The sequence below is a fragment of the Notolabrus celidotus genome, chromosome 5 (assembly GCF_009762535.1).
Source record: "Notolabrus celidotus isolate fNotCel1 chromosome 5, fNotCel1.pri, whole genome shotgun sequence".
NCBI classification, from domain to species: domain Eukaryota; kingdom Metazoa; phylum Chordata; class Actinopteri; order Labriformes; family Labridae; genus Notolabrus; species Notolabrus celidotus.
The window spans coordinates 38,179,660-38,196,963 of NC_048276.1; the positions used below are offsets into that span (position 1 = coordinate 38,179,660).

Consider the following 17,304-nt stretch of genomic DNA (forward strand, 5'->3'; position numbering starts at 1 on the left):
GTGTGTGTGTGTGTGTGTGTGTGTGTGTGTGTGTGTGTGAGTGTGTGTGTGTGTGTGTGTCCATACAAAAAGGCTGAGGGAAGTCATCCACACAGTGCTCTGTGAGGATGATGTTTTATTCTCACCACTTGAGATAACTTTCTGTTTGTGGATTGGTCAGGGAAGTTGAGTGAAAGTTGTTCTTTTTGATTTCGAGCAGGTATTAAAAGTCAAGAATGAACATCAGTCGATGTGTTTACTTTCTACTTCTCCTTGGGCTGCAGGGATTTCTTGATTTTGAATAAATAGAACTATATTTTGACTAAAGTAAATACTTGTTTAAAATTATTTCCATTGGATGTTTTTGACACAAGAATGTCCCAAACATATAAGAAATGTTTAGTATGTTCACAAATAAAGAGTAAATTTAAATAAAGTAAATGAAAATTAGAATAAATAAATAAAAAATTAGAATACAAATTAAAAAAAGTAAACATGGTGTAAATAGTTGTGATTACAGGCAGTAAGCAAATTTTATTCAGTAGTGACAGGTTCACATGGTTTGGTTATGACAGATTGTATGCAATATGAATATATATATATATATATATATATATATATATATATATATATATATATATATATATATATATATAAAAGGCTGTTATTCTATTTTGTGCAAAATGTGCCAAAAAGTAGAAAACGTGCAACAAGACACCTTGATTATTAATTACAATTCACTTAAACATAACGTTAATGTTTTTTCCTGGAGTCCCCTCGGTCTGCTCCATAGTGAGTCTTTAAAGGGACGCAGATGTCCTGAAAACTGTCTTACAAATAAGAAAATCCAGAGCAGAAGAAAAAGAGGAACTTTCGGGTACCTGCTCATGTTGGGGTTGAGGGAAATGAACAGGCTGATATTTTGGCAAAAGAAACACTAAGAATGAAACAAATAGACCTCCAAGTTCCGTTAAGTAAAAATGAAGCCAAAACATTTATCAATAAATATGCACAGTCAGTACGGATGGAGCACTGGGATAATGTGGACACAGGAAGGCACCTATTTAACATTCAAAAAGAAATCGGTGACAGAAGGATGGTGGGAGAGGATCGGAGGGAAGAAAGTATTATCACTCACATGAGAAGAGGTCACACAGGTCTCAACCACTCGTTACACAGAATAGGCAAAAACCCAACAGGGAAATGTGCACATTGTAATCAACCTGAAACAGTGGGACATGTTTTACTTGATTGCATAGGATATCGTGTCATGAGGAATTACTTTTTCAGTTTTTGAAGCGGTCAAAGCATAATCAAGTTTCATTAGCAGGGTTGTTGGGAAAGCAGCAGGAAAATCTACAACGGGATTATAAGTGATTGTGGTTTATTTAAAATAATTTAGATTTATTAATGTATTTATTTATTTATTTATTTATTTATTTATTTATTATTATTATTATTATTATTATTATTATTATTATTATTATTATTATTATTGTTGTTGTTATTATTATTATTATTATTATTATTATTATTATTATTATTATTATTATTATTATTTATTTTTCTTTGTTCTGTTTTGGTCTGGTTTGTTTGTTTTATTTAGTTTAGTTTAGTTTAGTTTAGTTTAGTTTAGTTTAGTTTAGTTCAGGTAATTATTTTCCTGTCTGAAAATCTCCTGATCCAGTCCGGTTGGTGGCAGCCACGCGCCTCTAAGCTGCTTTGCCAACCGCCAGTTACCACCACCGAAGAAGAATCAGAATTAAAAAGCAGCCCTCTGATTGGTTATCGCTAGGGGACAGACAGCCTGAGAGCTACCGCTACATCTTTAATTTAGGGCAGAAATAAGCTCTTTTTCACCCTTTGTGGGGCAAAGTGTAACCTCTGGCCCCTCACAGCTTGTTAACGTAGGTCATTTAACAGCAGCGCAACCTCCCGGAGGACACGTCTGCCTCGAACTGAGATAAATAATGTAGTTTTATCTGTTTGGAGCCGTTTGTTGGTCAGGTGTGACAGACGAGGCTGGGAAGGTAAGTGAGCCTGACCTGCTAATGCCATCAAGCTAGCTAGCTTAAAAACATGTTTATGTCTCTGTTAAAACCAGCAGACCACATCATGCGTGTGTCTGTGAGCTGTATGAGAAGCAGGCTCAGCTCAGGCTGGGATTCCTCGTGGACAGGTTAGCTGTCAGTCGGTGTGCTGATGCTGGGCCTCTCATGGTGCTGGTTGGGACTACAAGCTAACGGGGATGGCAGCTGCACCTGGGCAGAGGAAACTACACCATGTTGCTTTTATTAAGCACACAGTTATCCCTGCTTTTCTCCAAGTATCGTGCTAAACACTGAAGCATCTTCACAGAACATGATGTATAAATCATGTCTAGCAGTCCCATTACAAAGCATGTTGCAACGTTTATATTGAGAATTGTGTTTGTGTAGCACTTTCTCTAACAGTAACAAAGTGCTTATCAGTTAAATATATCTATGTTTAATCAAAATAAACACAAAGGGGTGTAAATGTGATTCTCTGAAGTATTACAACAACTCCAACAAACATTATCAGTCTTAGTTGTTGTTATTGTTATTGTTGATGCCTGTTTCATTTCTGTTGTTGTTGTTTACTTGCCTCTTTTCACTGATCTCCTCCTGTCTCTATATTCCACTCTCTAAGCCCAACACAGTCTCAGCAGACGGCTGTCCACCATGAGCTGTGCTCGAGGAAGTTCCTTGGCACTGTTTCTAAATCTGTTCAAAGGTTTGCTCGTGGTGGATTTATGTTGGGTCTCTGTGAATACTTGGATAAAGAGTACAGTGTAGTCCTGCTCTTTATGTTGAATGTTTTGAGATTTGTTATGAAAAGGCACCACGTGATGATCTGGAACAACACACAAATACACTACCAGTCAAAAGTTTGGACACACCTTCTCATGCAATGGTTTTTATTTATTGCAATCATTTTCCACATTGTAGATTAATACTGAAGACATCAAAACTATGAAATAATCTGGTTTTACCATAATCTGGATTACAACAGTAGTCAAATAGGGCTATCCATTGTGCACTAACCCTACCTCTGAACAACACAACTGATGGTCTCAAACACATTAAGAAGGCAAGTCATTCTTCAAATGAACTCTTGATAAAGCTCATGTTCATTAGAAACCATTCAAGGAGACCACTTCATGAAGCAGACTGAGAGAATACCAAGAGTGTGCAAAGCTGTCATGAAGGAAAAAGGGGGCTACTTTACAGAATCTAAAATATAAAACAGATTCTGCTTTGTTTAACACTTTTTGGTTCATTCAATAATTCCATATGATGATAATAATAATAATAATAATAATAATAATAATAATAATAATAAGGTTTATTTATATAGCACTTATCAAAACAGATGTTACAAAGTGCTTTACATCATAAAAACCCCACAATAATAAAAATACAAATAAAGAATGAAAAACAAAGCATGGGTAGGACATATAGAGCTAGCAAGACAATTTAAGAGGAACAGCTGAATAAAAGAGTAAAAAATAAACTTCTAAAATCAATTAAAACAATAACACAATAAAATCAGTAAAACAAATAAAAACAATGAGTGAATGAAAGAAAATCAATTACTCAAAGTAGATTAAAAATAAATATAGCATCTTGGATAAAACAATATTACAAGAAGGCCTTTGGATAGAAATAAGTTTTCAGCTGTGATTTAAAAGAAGACACTGTTGCAGCTCACCTGAGATCCTCAGACAGGTCTAACACAGTCGTGGAGCCTGAACAGCAAACGCTCGCTCACCGTTAGACTTTCACTTTGTGACGGGACCTTTAAGGAGGTTCCTGCCTGTTGATCTGAGGCTGCGCCTGGGCTGGTAGGGTGGGAGCAGATCACAGATATATTCAGGGGCCAGGCTGTGAAGTGCTTTAAAAGTAATAAACCCTAAAATCTATTCTAAAAGCATTAGGCAGCCAGTGTAGGGTCATTAAAACAGGAAGAATGCTCTCTCATCTTAGTTTGAGTTAAAAGACTTGCTGCTGAATTTTGTACCAACTGAAGTGGATTCATAGATTTTTGAGTTAAACCTGTTAAAAGCCTGTTACAATAATCTAATGAAGAAGAAATGAAAGCATGAATAATCGTTTGTGTGTTATTAAAGGTCAGCATTGATCTAATCCGGGAAATATCCCTAAGGTGAGAAAAGCAGGACTGGATGATGTTATTAATATGTTTTTATGTTTTGTTCATATATGTTCTTTCATAGTGTTGATGTCTTTGGTATTAATCAACAGTGTTCACCATAATTAGAATACATACAAACCATTGAATGAGAAAGTGTTTCCACATTTTTGACTGGTAGTGTATATAAATAATAAATAACAGAGTGACACATTTATATTGGTGTGGAACACGCTGCATTACGATGATCACAGGGACACACTGTGTGAGGTGTGTTTATAAAGGAGAAACAATAATTAAAGACCAAAGGAATTCACTGTAACATTTCTTTTCTTTTCAGCCACTGGCTACAACTTCTTGGATTTCTCCCTGAGATCAAGAGCATCAAACTGGCTGACATGGACGAACAAAGCGTTGAGGTATGTGACACACCTGTCAGATCATGCACCTGAAGATCCTTACCCTCAGTGTTGACCCCTTGCAGCTAAGCTTTTGGCAGTTTGAAGACTTGAGAGTATCGACGGTTCAGTCAGTTAGTTTAATGATAGAGATCTGCGCCTGCTGGAGAGGTCAGGGCAAAGGTTTCATCGGTCAGTAACCGCTATGGTCTTTTGATGCTGATATTTTTTATTCTTCTGTTTAGTGAAAAACATATTTCAACCTGTTCACAACAAGACAGTTCAGTCAGTAAGAGGTTCAGCATCTAATCTCTGGACCTTCATGGTTTCAGCATTTAGGTTTTCAGAAATACTTTATTCATCCGGGGGGAATTCAGTCATTACAGTTGCTCTATACACAATAATTAACAATATCAAATAAGATTAATAGAAGAAATTAATCAATAAGACTAAAATACAATACAATGAGAATAACGATAATAAAAGTATGTACAGAAGACAGAACAAGCTATGTAGAAAATGAATACATGGTTGAAGTCCCCGGAGATCAGGAAGAGGGTACTCTGGTGGTCTGTCTGTAGATCAGGAAGAGGGCACTCTGGTGGTCTGTCTGGAGATCAGGAAGAGAGTACTCTGGTGGTCTGTCTGGAGATCAGGAAGAGGGCACTCTGGTGGTCTGTCTGGAGATCAGGAAGAGGGCACTCTGGTGGTCTGTCTGGAGATCAGGAAGAGGGCACTCTGGTGGTCTGTCTGGAGATCAGGAAGAGAGTACTCTGGTGGTCTGTCTGGAGATCAGGGAGAGGGCACTCTGGTGGTCTGTCTGGAGATGAGGAAGAGGGTACTCTGGTCTGTCTGGAGATGATGAAGAGGGTACTCTGGTGGTCTGCCTGGAGATCAGGAAGAGGGCACTCTGGTGGTCTGTCTGGAGATCAGGAAGAGGGCACTCTGGTGGTCTGTCTGGAGATCAGGAAGAGGGCACTCTGGTGGTCTGTCTGGAGATCAGGAAGAGGGCACTCTGGTGGTCTGTCTGGAGATCAGGAAGAGAGTACTCTGGTGGTCTGTCTGGAGATCAGGGAGAGGGCACTCTGGTGGTCTGTCTGGAGATGAGGAAGAGGGTACTCTGGTGGTCTGTCTGGAGATGATGAAGAGGGTACTCTGGTGGTCTGACTGGAGATCAGGAAGAGGGCACTCTGGTGGTCTGTCTGGAGATCAGGAAGAGGGCACTCTGGTGGTCTGTCTGGAGATCAGGAAGAGGGCACTCTGGTGGTCTGTCTGGAGATCAGGAAGAGGGTACTCTGGTGGTCTGTCTGGAGATGAGGAAGAGGGTACTCTGGTGGTCTGTCTGGAGATCAGGAAGAGGGCACTCTGGTGGTCTGTCTGGAGATCAGGAAGAGGGCACTCTGGTGGTCTGTCTGGAGATCAGGAAGAGAGTACTCTGGTGGTCTGTCTGGAGATCAGGAAGAGGGCACTCTGGTGGTCTGTCTGGAGATCAGGAAGAGGGCACTCTGGTGGTCTGTCTGGAGATCAGGAAGAGGGCACTCTGGTGTTCTGTCTGGAGATCAGGAAGAGAGTACTCTGGTGGTCTTTCTGGAGATCAGGAAGAGGGCACTCTGGTGGTCTGTCTGGAGATCAGGAAGAGAGTACTCTGGTGGTCTGTCTGGAGATCAGGAAGAGGGCACTCTGGTGGTCTGTCTGGAGATCAGTAAGAGGGCACTCTGGTGGTCTGTCTGGAGATCAGTAAGAGGGCACTCTGGTGGTCTGTCTGGAGATCAGGAAGAGGGCACTCTGGTGGTCTGTCTGGAGATCAGGAAAAGGGTACTCTGGTGGTCTGTCTGGAGATCAGGAAAAGGGTACTCTGGTGGTCTGTCTGGAGATCAGGAAGAGGGCACTCTGGTGGTCTGTCTGGAGATCAGGAAGAGAGTACTCTGGTGGTCTGTCTGGAGATCAGGAAGAGGGCACTCTGGTGGTCTGTCTGGAGATCAGGAAGAGGGCACTCTGGTGGTCTGTCTGGAGATCAGGAAGAGGGCACTCTGTGGTCTGTCTGTAGATCAGGAAGAGGGTACTCTGGTGGTCTGTCTGTAGATCAGGAAGAGGGCACTCTGGTGGTCTGTCTGGAGATCAGGAAGAGGGCACTCTGGTGGTCTGTCTGGAGATCAGAAAGAGGGCACTCTGGTGGTCTGTCTGTAGATCAGGAAGAGGGCACTCTGGTGGTCTGTCTGGAGATCAGGAAGAGGGCACTCTGGTGGTCTGTCTGGAGATCAGGAAGAGGGCACTCTGGTGGTCTGTCTGGAGATCAGGAAGAGGGTACTCTGGTGGTCTGTCTGTAGATCAGGAAGAGGGCACTCTGGTGGTCTGTCTGGAGATCAGGAAGAGGGCACTCTGGTGGTCTGTCTGGAGATCAGAAAGAGGGCACTCTGGTGGTCTGTCTGTAGATCAGGAAGAGGGCACTCTGGTGGTCTGTCTGGAGATCAGGAAGAGGGCACTCTGGTGGTCTGTCTGGAGATCAGGAAGAGGGCACTCTGGTGGTCTGTCTGGAGGTCAGGAAGAGGGTACTCTGGTGGTCTGTCTGGAGATCAGGAAGAGGGCACTCTGGTGGTCTGTCTGGAGATCAGGAAGAGGGCACTCTGGTGGTCTGTCTGGAGATCAGGAAGAGGGTACTCTGGTGGTCTGTCTGGAGATCAGGAAGAGGGCACTCTGGTGGTCTGTCTGTAGATCAGGAAGAGGGCACTCTGGTGGTCTGTCTGGAGATCAGGAAGAGGGTACTCTGGTGGTCTGTCTGGAGATCAGGAAGAGGGCACTCTGGTGGTCTATCTGGAGATCAGGAAGAGAGTACTCTGGTGGTCTGTCTGGAGATCAGGAAGAGGGCACTCTGGTGGTCTGTCTGGAGATCAGGAAGAGGGCACTCTGGTGGTCTGTCTGGAGATCAGGAAGAGGGTACTCTGGTGGTCTGTCTGTAGATCAGGAAGAGGGCACTCTGGTGGTCTGTCTGGAGATCAGGAAGAGGGCACTCTGGTGGTCTGTCTGGAGATCAGAAAGAGGGCACTCTGGTGGTCTGTCTGTAGATCAGGAAGAGGGCACTCTGGTGGTCTGTCTGAAGATCAGGAAGAGGGCACTCTGGTGGTCTGTCTGGAGATCAGGAAGAGGGCACTCTGGTGGTCTGTCTGGAGATCAAGAAGAGGGCACTCTGGTGGTCTGTCTGGAGATCAGGAAGAGGCCACTCTGGTGGTCTGTCTGGAGATCAGGAAGGGAAGAGGGCACTCTGGTGGTCTGTCTGGAGATCAGGAAGAGGGCACTCTGGTGGTCTGTCTAGAGATCAGGAAGAGGGCACTCTGGTGGTCTGTCTGGAGATCAGGAAGAGGGCACTCTGGTGGTCTGTCTGGAGATCAGAAAGAGGGCACTCTGGTGGTCTGTCTGGAGATCAGGAAGAGGGCACTCTGGTGGTCTGTCTGGAGATCAGGAAGAGGGCACTCTGGTGGTCTGTCTGGAGATCAGGAAGAGGCCACTCTGGTGGTCTGTCTGGAGATCAGGAAGAGGGCACTCTGGTGGTTTGTCTGGAGATCAGGAAGAGGGCACTCTGGTGGTCTGTCTGGAGATCAGGAAGAGGGCACTCTGGTGGTCTGTCTGGAGATCAGGAAGAGGGCACTCTGGTGGTCTGTCTGGAGATCAGGAAGAGAGTACTCTGGTGGTCTGTCTGGAGATCAGGAAGAGGGCACTCTGGTGGTCTGTCTGGAGATCAGGAAGAGAGTACTCTGGTGGTCTGTCTGGAGATCAGGGAGAGGGCACTCTGGTGGTCTGTCTGGAGTCTTGCTTTAGCAGCATTGAGAACGTTGGACGCTGTAGTCTGGTTGTCAGAGGGGGGATGTGAACAGCTACCAGTATGACATGTGAGATCTCCCTGTGCAGATAATATGGTCGGAGGCCCACAGCGCTCTTGCTGCTATCCCGGTCTGCCCGGACAGTCTGGAAGCCGTCAATGGAGACGTTGTGGTCGGGAATATCCTGATGCAGCCACGTATCCGTGAAGCACACCATGCTACATTCCTGAAACTCCGTCTGACTCCTGGCTAGTCCTGTTAGCTCGTCCATCTTATTATCCAGAGATCTCACGTTGCCTTATTCCAGTTCTCCTCCTCTTAGCTCTATGCCTCCTCTGCCTCCATGTGTCCTAAATCTCCAGAGCTCTGCAGGAACATCCAGTGGTTCTGCCAATGAGCCGGCCGGCTTCAGCTCAACCAGCTGAGCATGAGTAAAAACAAAACAAAGCGGGGTTGCTGGGCAACAGTAATGCGAGTAAAAGTTAAAGTTTGTGATTTCATTGTAAAAAATAGTCCACAGCTCTCACCAACGGACTGCTAAAAGAGGTCACAACTTCAACAAACTGCCAGAGAAAGAAAGAGGAGAAAAATCAGAAAGAAGAATGAAGAAGAAGAGCGACTCTAACAGGCTGCATGAGCAGTTGGTACATTTCATGAACAGCTTTTGCGTGTGCCTCCTTCGTTGCAGTGGACGTGAGCTTGGGTTGTGGTGATCAGAGAGGAGCTAATTTGTTGAAATCAGACTTACTTTTTTTTTCTCTATAGCCAACGACTGACTGAATGAGAGTAACCATAAAATATACTGCCCTTTAATCAAACTTGTCTCTTCTGTCACTGTGCAGAGTATCGCGGAGGTGTTTCGCTGCTTCATATGCATGGAGAAACTGAGGGACGCTCGTCTCTGCCCACACTGCTCCAAACTCTGCTGCTTCAGCTGCATAAGAGTAAGTCTGTTTCCTCCAGGCAGGGACCTGAGAGGAAATGTTCTTCACTCATCATCACTCTGTGTTTTGCACTTAAACATTATGAGATACAAACACTCGTTATTGTGCATACACACTGAAAGCCTGAATAGGAAAGATATTTACAACTCTATAGATAAAAAGATGTTAATAGAACAATTCTATTTTCAGGGCCAGTGTCCTGAAAATAGTGTCTAGTTTTGTATTTTAAACAATGTGAAACTTTTCAGGACTCTTTCTCTAAAAGCACTCTAGTACAGGGGTTCCCAAAGTGTGGGCCAGGACCCCCTGGGGGGTTGCAATACACAAATGGGGGGTCGTGCAATGTCCTCCAGAAAGTTTATTTATTTATTTATTTTTTAATATTTATTATTATCATTATTATTTTTTGTTTATTTACCTTGTTTTCTCATGTTTATCTTCCTTTTTGTTTGTACTGTTGTTTTAGTTGTTATTATTATTATTATTTCATTATTATTATTTTTGTATTTTTTTGTTTTTATTTATTTTTTATTCTCTTTGTTGGTTTTGTATTACTTATATTTAATTTGTTAACTTGTGGTGAACAAAGAAAAAATGCAAAAAAAGATATATACATTTTAAAATAGTACATTTTACCCATCATAGTAAAAATATCAACAAAAATAGAAGCTAACCTTGAAATAAAATCTTGAAAATAGAAAATGTAATGAGTTTTCTGCCTTTCTTTGTTGCCAGGTGACTCCTAAGTTTAGGGTTAGTGAACAGTTCATTATCAAAAGCATCAGTAGCAGCAGGTTCATTCATAACATCACAGGAAACACAGGCACATGCTCTTATAGGTAGGGTCATTTTCTGCAGACCAGCTAAATGAAGATACATTAAATCACTTTGAGGGACAGTGGGGGTCGCGAGTATTTGGCATCTATATTTTGGGGGTTGCCGGCTGAAAAGTTTGGGAACCCCTGCTCTAGTAATATCGATAGCTGTATCCTGAATAAAGTGATGTTTATTATGTGTTTAATGTGTTTGAACTTAAAGTCTTCTACTATCTCTCATCACTTAACTTTAACTTCTTATTTGACAGCGATGGTTGACAGAGCAGAGAGCCCAGTGTCCACACTGTCGGTAAGTCCTGCTAACACACTGTCTATCTGTGTTCAGGTATACACGTTCAAAGTTAGAGTTAGCCTTTGTGTTAGCGTAAGCATCCAGGATGGAGATAGGGTGTAATAATCTCCTCAGGAAGGGAATAACTCTTATCACATAGAGAGATGGTTGAGGGCTCTACAGGAGTGTCTTACCTAGCAGTTTAAGGTGACATAGGAACCATGTGTGTGGGCCATTGGTAAATGAGTTAACATGACCAGAAACCAAAAAGCCTCTTCTGGTTTTGGTGGTATCTCATGAGGTCGTAGAGACGTGAGACCGAGACCAGCATGTTCAGTGCCTGCAAATAAGTGTCAATGCCAACCACTCTAAAGTCTCTATCACCTTTGTTTCCTAACGTCTTTTTTAACTGTAAAAATGTAAAACGTGACATGGAAAAATGTATATATTAATCTTTTTAACGAGACGTTTGAGCCATTTGGAAATGTATTAGTTACAAACTGCTTTTAATACAATTCAACAGAATTTTTATAATTTAAAACTTGTTTTAAATGCTGATAAAACAAAAACTATGCTGTTCTCCAACAAAAAATCAAAGCCTGCGAACCTGCCATCAATATGTGAGGGGATGCAGATTGAACTTGTTTCCCACTATAGATACGTTGGCATTTTAATTGACGATTCTTTAACTTTTACCCTTCACATCCAGCAGCTTGCTTAAAAGTTGAAATTAAAGCTGGGTTTTTATTTTAGAATTAGATCCTGTCTTTCTTTTGAAGCTGCTACTTTTTGCTGCTACTTTTCTGTCTGCACTGGACTACGGTGATGTTTTATACATGCACCCCTCTGCTCAAAGCTTGCACATACTTGATACTGTATACCATGGAGCGTTTAGGTTTATCACCAATTTTAATATGATGACTCATCACTGTGTGCTGTACTCGAGAGTAGGACTGGACTTGGGAAAAAGGCCTTCAGGTTTGCTGCTCCCTCGACCTGGAACGCTTTACAAAAGGATCTAAAACTGTCTGACATGATATCTTTGAATGCTTTTAAGCGGTCCTTCATCGACTTGGAGGCTGAAGCATCTGTCTGTAGATGTTTTTTTTTAAAGGTGACCTGCTGTTTTTCTGGAAGTACCTGTTGTGTAGCTGTTGTGTGCATCTGCTATTTGTATTTATGTCTATTGTCTATTTGTAACTCTGTAACTGTGCTGTTGCTTGGCTAGGACTCTCTTGGAAGAGAGATTTTTAATCTCAATGAGCATTTCCTGGTTAAATAAAAGTTATAATAATAATAATTAATGTGAGTGTGGTCCACTTTTCAAACACAGGGCTCCGCTCCAGCTGCGAGAGCTGGTCAACTGTCGCTGGGCAGAGGAGGTCACCCAGCAGCTGGACACCCTGCAGCTCTGCAGCCTCACCAAGCACGAGGACAACGACAAGGACAAGTAAGCACCTCTTACTAGACTCCCAGACTCTTTCTTCTCTGGTGTTAGTAAGTGTTGAAGGATTCATTTGGTGTTTCAGATCATCAATCAATCAATCTTTATTTGTATAGCACCAAATCACAACAAACGTTATCTCAAAATGCTCTTCCAAATACAGCAGGTCTAGTCCACTCTGTCAAATTATGAACAGAGACCCAACACCAAGACAGGGTAAGACTCAGTCTGACCCCACCTTAATTCACCATGAGCATTGCACCTCACAGTATTTAGCTAGTTACAGTGGAGAGGACAAACTTCCTTTAACAGGCGGAAACCTCGAGCAGGACCAGACTTATGTTAGACAGACATCTGCTGAGACCGTGTTGGGTCTGGAAAGAGGGATAGAGGAGAAAAAGAGAGAGAGAGAGAGTGGTGATAGTGATGAGACAAGTAGTAGTAGCTGTTGCCGCTGGAGTCCAGCACGTCCGTATCAGCTGGAGTCTGGAACGTCCACAGCAGGAGGACGTCTACGGCAGCTCAGAGGAACCTACGGGACAAGGGAGCTCAGGGACTCCAGAAAGGTCTATGGTTAGTAACTTTAATGGGACAGGGAGAGTTAAAGTATGTGATGAGGGGGTTGGGGGAAGGGGGTGAGATAGGATCCCAGTGTGTCAGTTCCCCCAGCAGTCTAAGCCTATAGCAGCATAACTAAGAGCTGGTTCAAGCCTGATCCAGCTCTAACTATAAGCTTTATCAAAAAGGAAAGTTTGAAGCCTACTCTTAAAAGTAGAGAGGGTGTCTGCCTCCTGGACCCTGACTGGTAGATGATTCCAAAAGAGAGGGGACTGGTAACTGAAGGCTCTACCTCCCATACTACTTTGAGAGACTTTAGGTAGGACCAGCAGGCCTGCATGTTGGGAGCGTAGTGTTCTAGAGGGGTAATAGGGCACTATGAGCTCTTTAAGATATAAAGGTGAAGGTCATGACTCACTTGTCTGAGACTCTCTTGTTTGTTCTATGATTTTCAGAGTGGTGTGTTATTTAGTTGAAGGAAAGTAAGTGACTTTCAAAACTTCTCAAGGTGTTAGTTTGAAAATCACACTTTGAAAATAGTCTGATCTGCTGTTCCAAATAAAGGTGACTCAGATTGAGCTGAGGACTCTTGGGAAGAATAGACAGAATGCTAAAAAAAAAATGTTTTTTAAAGTAAGTATTTCTGTTAAACTGCTCACATATCTGGTGTGATAACATGTTGAGTTATCATTGATAGATGTGGACTTAAAATAATCTACAGTTCTCAGTGCTGTGTCATTTGTTTTTTAAATGCACGCAGTCCATCTCTGAATTTAAAGGAACTCAGTATAATCGTTAAAAGTTGCATTTACTGTATATGCGATTTTAAAGCCGCATGAGATCTTCAATTTTTCAGCAAAGTAAAAGAAACGAGGGAGAAAATCATGAAGTATAAAGACAGACTCCCTGCAGTGCTGATGGACCCTGTGTGATGATTCTGAGAAGTCTGATCCTGGTTGAACTCTATGTAATCTGTAAAGCAGTGTTAACGAGAATTATGACGATAAATGTTCGTCAACGACCTATTTTTTTCATGACAAAGACGAGACTATGACGAGCTAAAGTGCATCACTGATAATAAAAACTCTGACAAACGAATGTTTTGTTGTTGTTAACGAGACGATAATGAGACAATAACATTAGTGTTGGACCACCGGACATTAAGAATCCATGTTTCCCCCTGTGCTGTGCGTCTTCAAAGATAAGAGTGATGACTTCCTGTGACAGGCTGAGTTATTATTTGGGGCGCAGTGTTAGCTTGGTCTCTACCTGCAGCAGGTGTGCTTTATGAACCAGCTCTCCTCACCTCCATGCATCTGTCTCATCTTCATTGAGGATTTTTACCCCCAGTGTTTGTTAGTGACAAAGACACAACCGGGGGACGTCTGTTTAATATTTGATGTTTGACGTTGTTGCAACTCTCACTGTAAAAAGCTCCCATCTACAGCTTGATTTAATCCAGTGTGGTGATACATCAGACACATTTACTAAGTTTTGATCAACTCCTTGTTGAAAAATGCAGATGCATTTCAGAGTGCCGTGAACTGACTGTCTGTCCACTGCGCCTGTCACTGCGGGTACATCCAAAGACCATCGTAATTGTGCAATACAACCCTTTCATGGCATTTTTCTGTGAATCAAGAGAATCAAAACACAGTCACAGTGGTCACATCAAGAATGTTTTCTTTTGACTTTTTTTAGCAGGGCCAGGCTGAATTATTTAACTTCAGATATTACACAAGCAAAAGTGTTAAAGGAGTGAAATGTTGTTGAATTTAACACTTGGTACAACCCTGATACTGATATCTGATCGACTACATGAATTGTTTAAAGAGTGAAGATGTTTCGGCAAACATAAAAGACTAAAATGTTTTGAGTTTTCGTCGACTAAAACTAGACTATAAGATAAGATAAGATACTCCTTTATTCGTCCCACAACGGGAATATTCATGGAGTTACAACAGCAAAATGGAAGGTGTACAGTACAAGAATTTCAACAAGAATATATATAGAAAAGAAATGTCCATCAGAGACGACAGATTGGCCATAATTCTCCTGTCAACCACCACCTCCACAGGGTCCAGGACTGAGCTGGCCTTCTTCACCAGTTAGTTCAGTCTTGCTCTGCTGTATCCTGTCCACCCACAGCAGGTGAAATCCTTCCAATGTGGCGTTTGTGTCCGGTGTTGCTCTGTTAGCATAATGCTACTCTGCCAGCAGGGCTCCAGACTAACTTTTTGCATTGGTTGCACTGGTGCGCCTAACTTTTTTTTTTTAAGGTGCACCAGCACAAAATTTAGTTGCACCCAAATTTTTTATTGCGTCGCCTTAAACACCATAAAGTCACCTCTCCATAACTTTCATATCATGAGAATGATTTTTAAACAGAAATAAGGTGTTGAGAAATGCTCTTTATTTGATGCACAGTTATGTATAAAAAGAAAATGTTGTATGCAACATTAAATTTGATTATCATTTCTGATTCCTCAGAGGACCTGATCCAGTGGCGGAGCCACACAGTTTTGACTTGGGGGGCCAAACTGGGGCACTGACTGTTGAAGGGTTGGTCAGGCATGGAAAACATAGGGGCTTACCCCAAACCTAGGAGGGTTACTTCCAATAATCACATCTACTTTAACTTCTTTTTATAAAATAATTTGTTATATAAAATGTTACATTTTTGTAGATTTCTAATGTTAACATTAAAAATGTAACTCGACAGTGTGTCAACATTTAAATGTGCTGAACTCTTTAAGGACTCAAAATGAAGATGATTGTCCAAAGTCAAAGCATCAACAAAAACAATATTCAAATCCACAGAAACTACTGTCTCTGCAGCTCGCTGAAACACAATAGCTGATCTGATAATAAGTAATGCCACTTTCTGTGCACATTTGTCACGGCATAGAGTATGTTTTTTAGGCATGTTGTGTTTTTTTGGAAGTTTCGATATGAAACGTTGTTGACCGGCTTACAAATCCACTATTACCTGCCATATTCTGAGTGCACTCCTGACAGTAAACACAGTGCATTGCGTTCCGTCATTTGTCGTACCTCAGCCAGGGAAATTCGTTCAACCAGTCCTGTCTGAAAGAATACAGTTTGGTCTTTTTAATTTGAGTCTCGGGGCCAGGCTCTAGCTCAGACTCGGTTGTTCCTCTGGTTCCAAGTCTGATGTTATCGCCGAAGGACCGGGGCTTGGCATCTTACCGGGGACCGAGGGCTCTGTGTCTTGGCTGGATGGAATCTCAGGAGTGTGGATGGATAGAATGACAGGAGCAGGGCTGGTTGTAACAGTAGGGTATGTTTTCTTAATGAAAAAACGTTCAATATTTCGACCTCTCTTCATTTTCCCTAGTTTCTTCCGTTTCAGTAAGGTTGCTTTGGCGCTCAGGTCTCTCGCAATTTTAAAACACACACAACTTGGAGCAGTGAACGGGACCACAGCCAATCAGAGGCAAAGACCCACCCGAGCTCTGTCTCTTAGTAGTTACTGGCTCACTCCCAAAAAGTAAGCAACCCCTGACAACAACAGTGAGACACAGCTGGACCTGTAGCCGAGAGGTTGATCCCAGAATCTGATCTAGTCATGTTAACATAATACATGAATATTTAGATATAACTTTATTGCTTTTGTTTCTGCACTTTGAGTCTGACTCCTGGGTTTATGCAGGTTCTTTTTTCAGGGACTTGTGGGAACAAAAAACCTCCTTTTATACACTTAGTTTGTTTTCTGGAGACACATTCCAGATGTTTGTCCTCATGTCTCTCCTTCATCAGATTCACTGATGTCATCTTCCGCCCACGTTTATAAACTCTAAAAGTTTCCTTAACTTTGAGACAGTTGAGTAAGGCAGCCTTACATGTGGAGTGTTTTTCTTTTTGTTGGATGTTTCAAAGTCTTCTCATTTGTTTCTTCTTCTGCAGATGTGAGAACCATCACGAGAAGCTGAGTGTTTTCTGTTGGACCTGTAAGAAATGCATCTGTCACCAGTGTGCCCTGTGGGGAGGAATGGTAATTATACACATCTTCTCCTATATGTCAAATATAATAACATTTATAGTTCAAACACACATTGTGATCACATAAAAACACCACTGAGAGTACGATCCCAAATATGAATGTCAGTTTTGTAGAACCAGAAGAAAGAGTTTGTGTTTTTGTTGTGTTCAGCACGGTGGCCACACCTTCAAGCCTCTGGTGGAGATCTACGAGCAGCACGTCACCAAAGTGAAGGAGGAGGTTGCAAAGCTCCGCCGCCGCCTCATGGAGCTTATCAGCCTGGTGCAGGAAGTGGTGAGGACCGCCTGTGATCATTTTCTAATGACGACATGAGCTGTGCACATTCGACCTCACACAGGATGAAACCTGTTTCTTTCCCTGAATAGCTTCTGATAACTTATTTGAAGTGAGAAAGACTCTTATGATGGTTTCAGATTGAATTCAAGGTTCCTTTTTAAACTGCATAAAATCTGTATTAACATCTTGGGCTGTTTCTGAGCTCATGTTAGATGTTCAGGACCACGCTTGAAATTTGTTGGATGTGACAATTTGTCCGAAATCACTCGTGTGCAATAGAAAATGAATATATCTGCTCCAGGGATGTAAATTTCAAGCATTTTCCGTGATTGAACTTTGGAATTGTTAACGATCAATTATCAATTAATCAAAGAAAAAACATAGAGTTTTGTTTTGTCAAAAACAATGCCAAATGCATTGTTTTCCCCCAAAATTATATTTTCCACATCAACAAAAAGAATATAACTGATGGTATTGAATATGGATACAACATGTTTAACACGCTGAATATCAACAATCAGTCTCATAAAAATAATCTCCGTGGACATAGTCTTATAAAGTGAAGGCTCAGACTTCAACAAGGGAACTG

At 42.0% G+C, this 17,304-nt stretch overlaps 1 protein-coding gene across 2 annotated transcripts in view; it reads left to right on the plus strand.

Moving 5' to 3' along the window:
• Positions 1-1,758: 1,758 nt before the first annotated feature.
• trim37 (tripartite motif containing 37) overlaps positions 1,759-17,304 on the plus strand; it is a 44,131-nt gene continuing 28,585 nt past the window's right edge. Inside the window, exons 1-8 of one of the 2 annotated variants that reach the window (XM_034684547.1) lie at positions 1,761-2,009; positions 2,650-2,733; positions 4,490-4,568; positions 9,205-9,306; positions 10,391-10,431; positions 11,747-11,863; positions 16,343-16,430; positions 16,590-16,712. In XM_034684547.1, coding sequence (XP_034540438.1) covers positions 4,548-4,568; positions 9,205-9,306; positions 10,391-10,431; positions 11,747-11,863; positions 16,343-16,430; positions 16,590-16,712 — 492 coding nt within the window. In that variant the 5' untranslated portion in view covers positions 1,761-2,009; positions 2,650-2,733; positions 4,490-4,547. Of the gene's footprint in view, positions 2,010-2,649; positions 2,734-4,489; positions 4,569-9,204; positions 9,307-10,390; positions 10,432-11,746; positions 11,864-16,342; positions 16,431-16,589; positions 16,713-17,304 lie in introns of both variants that reach the window. The other variant, XM_034684546.1, reaches the window with a different exon arrangement.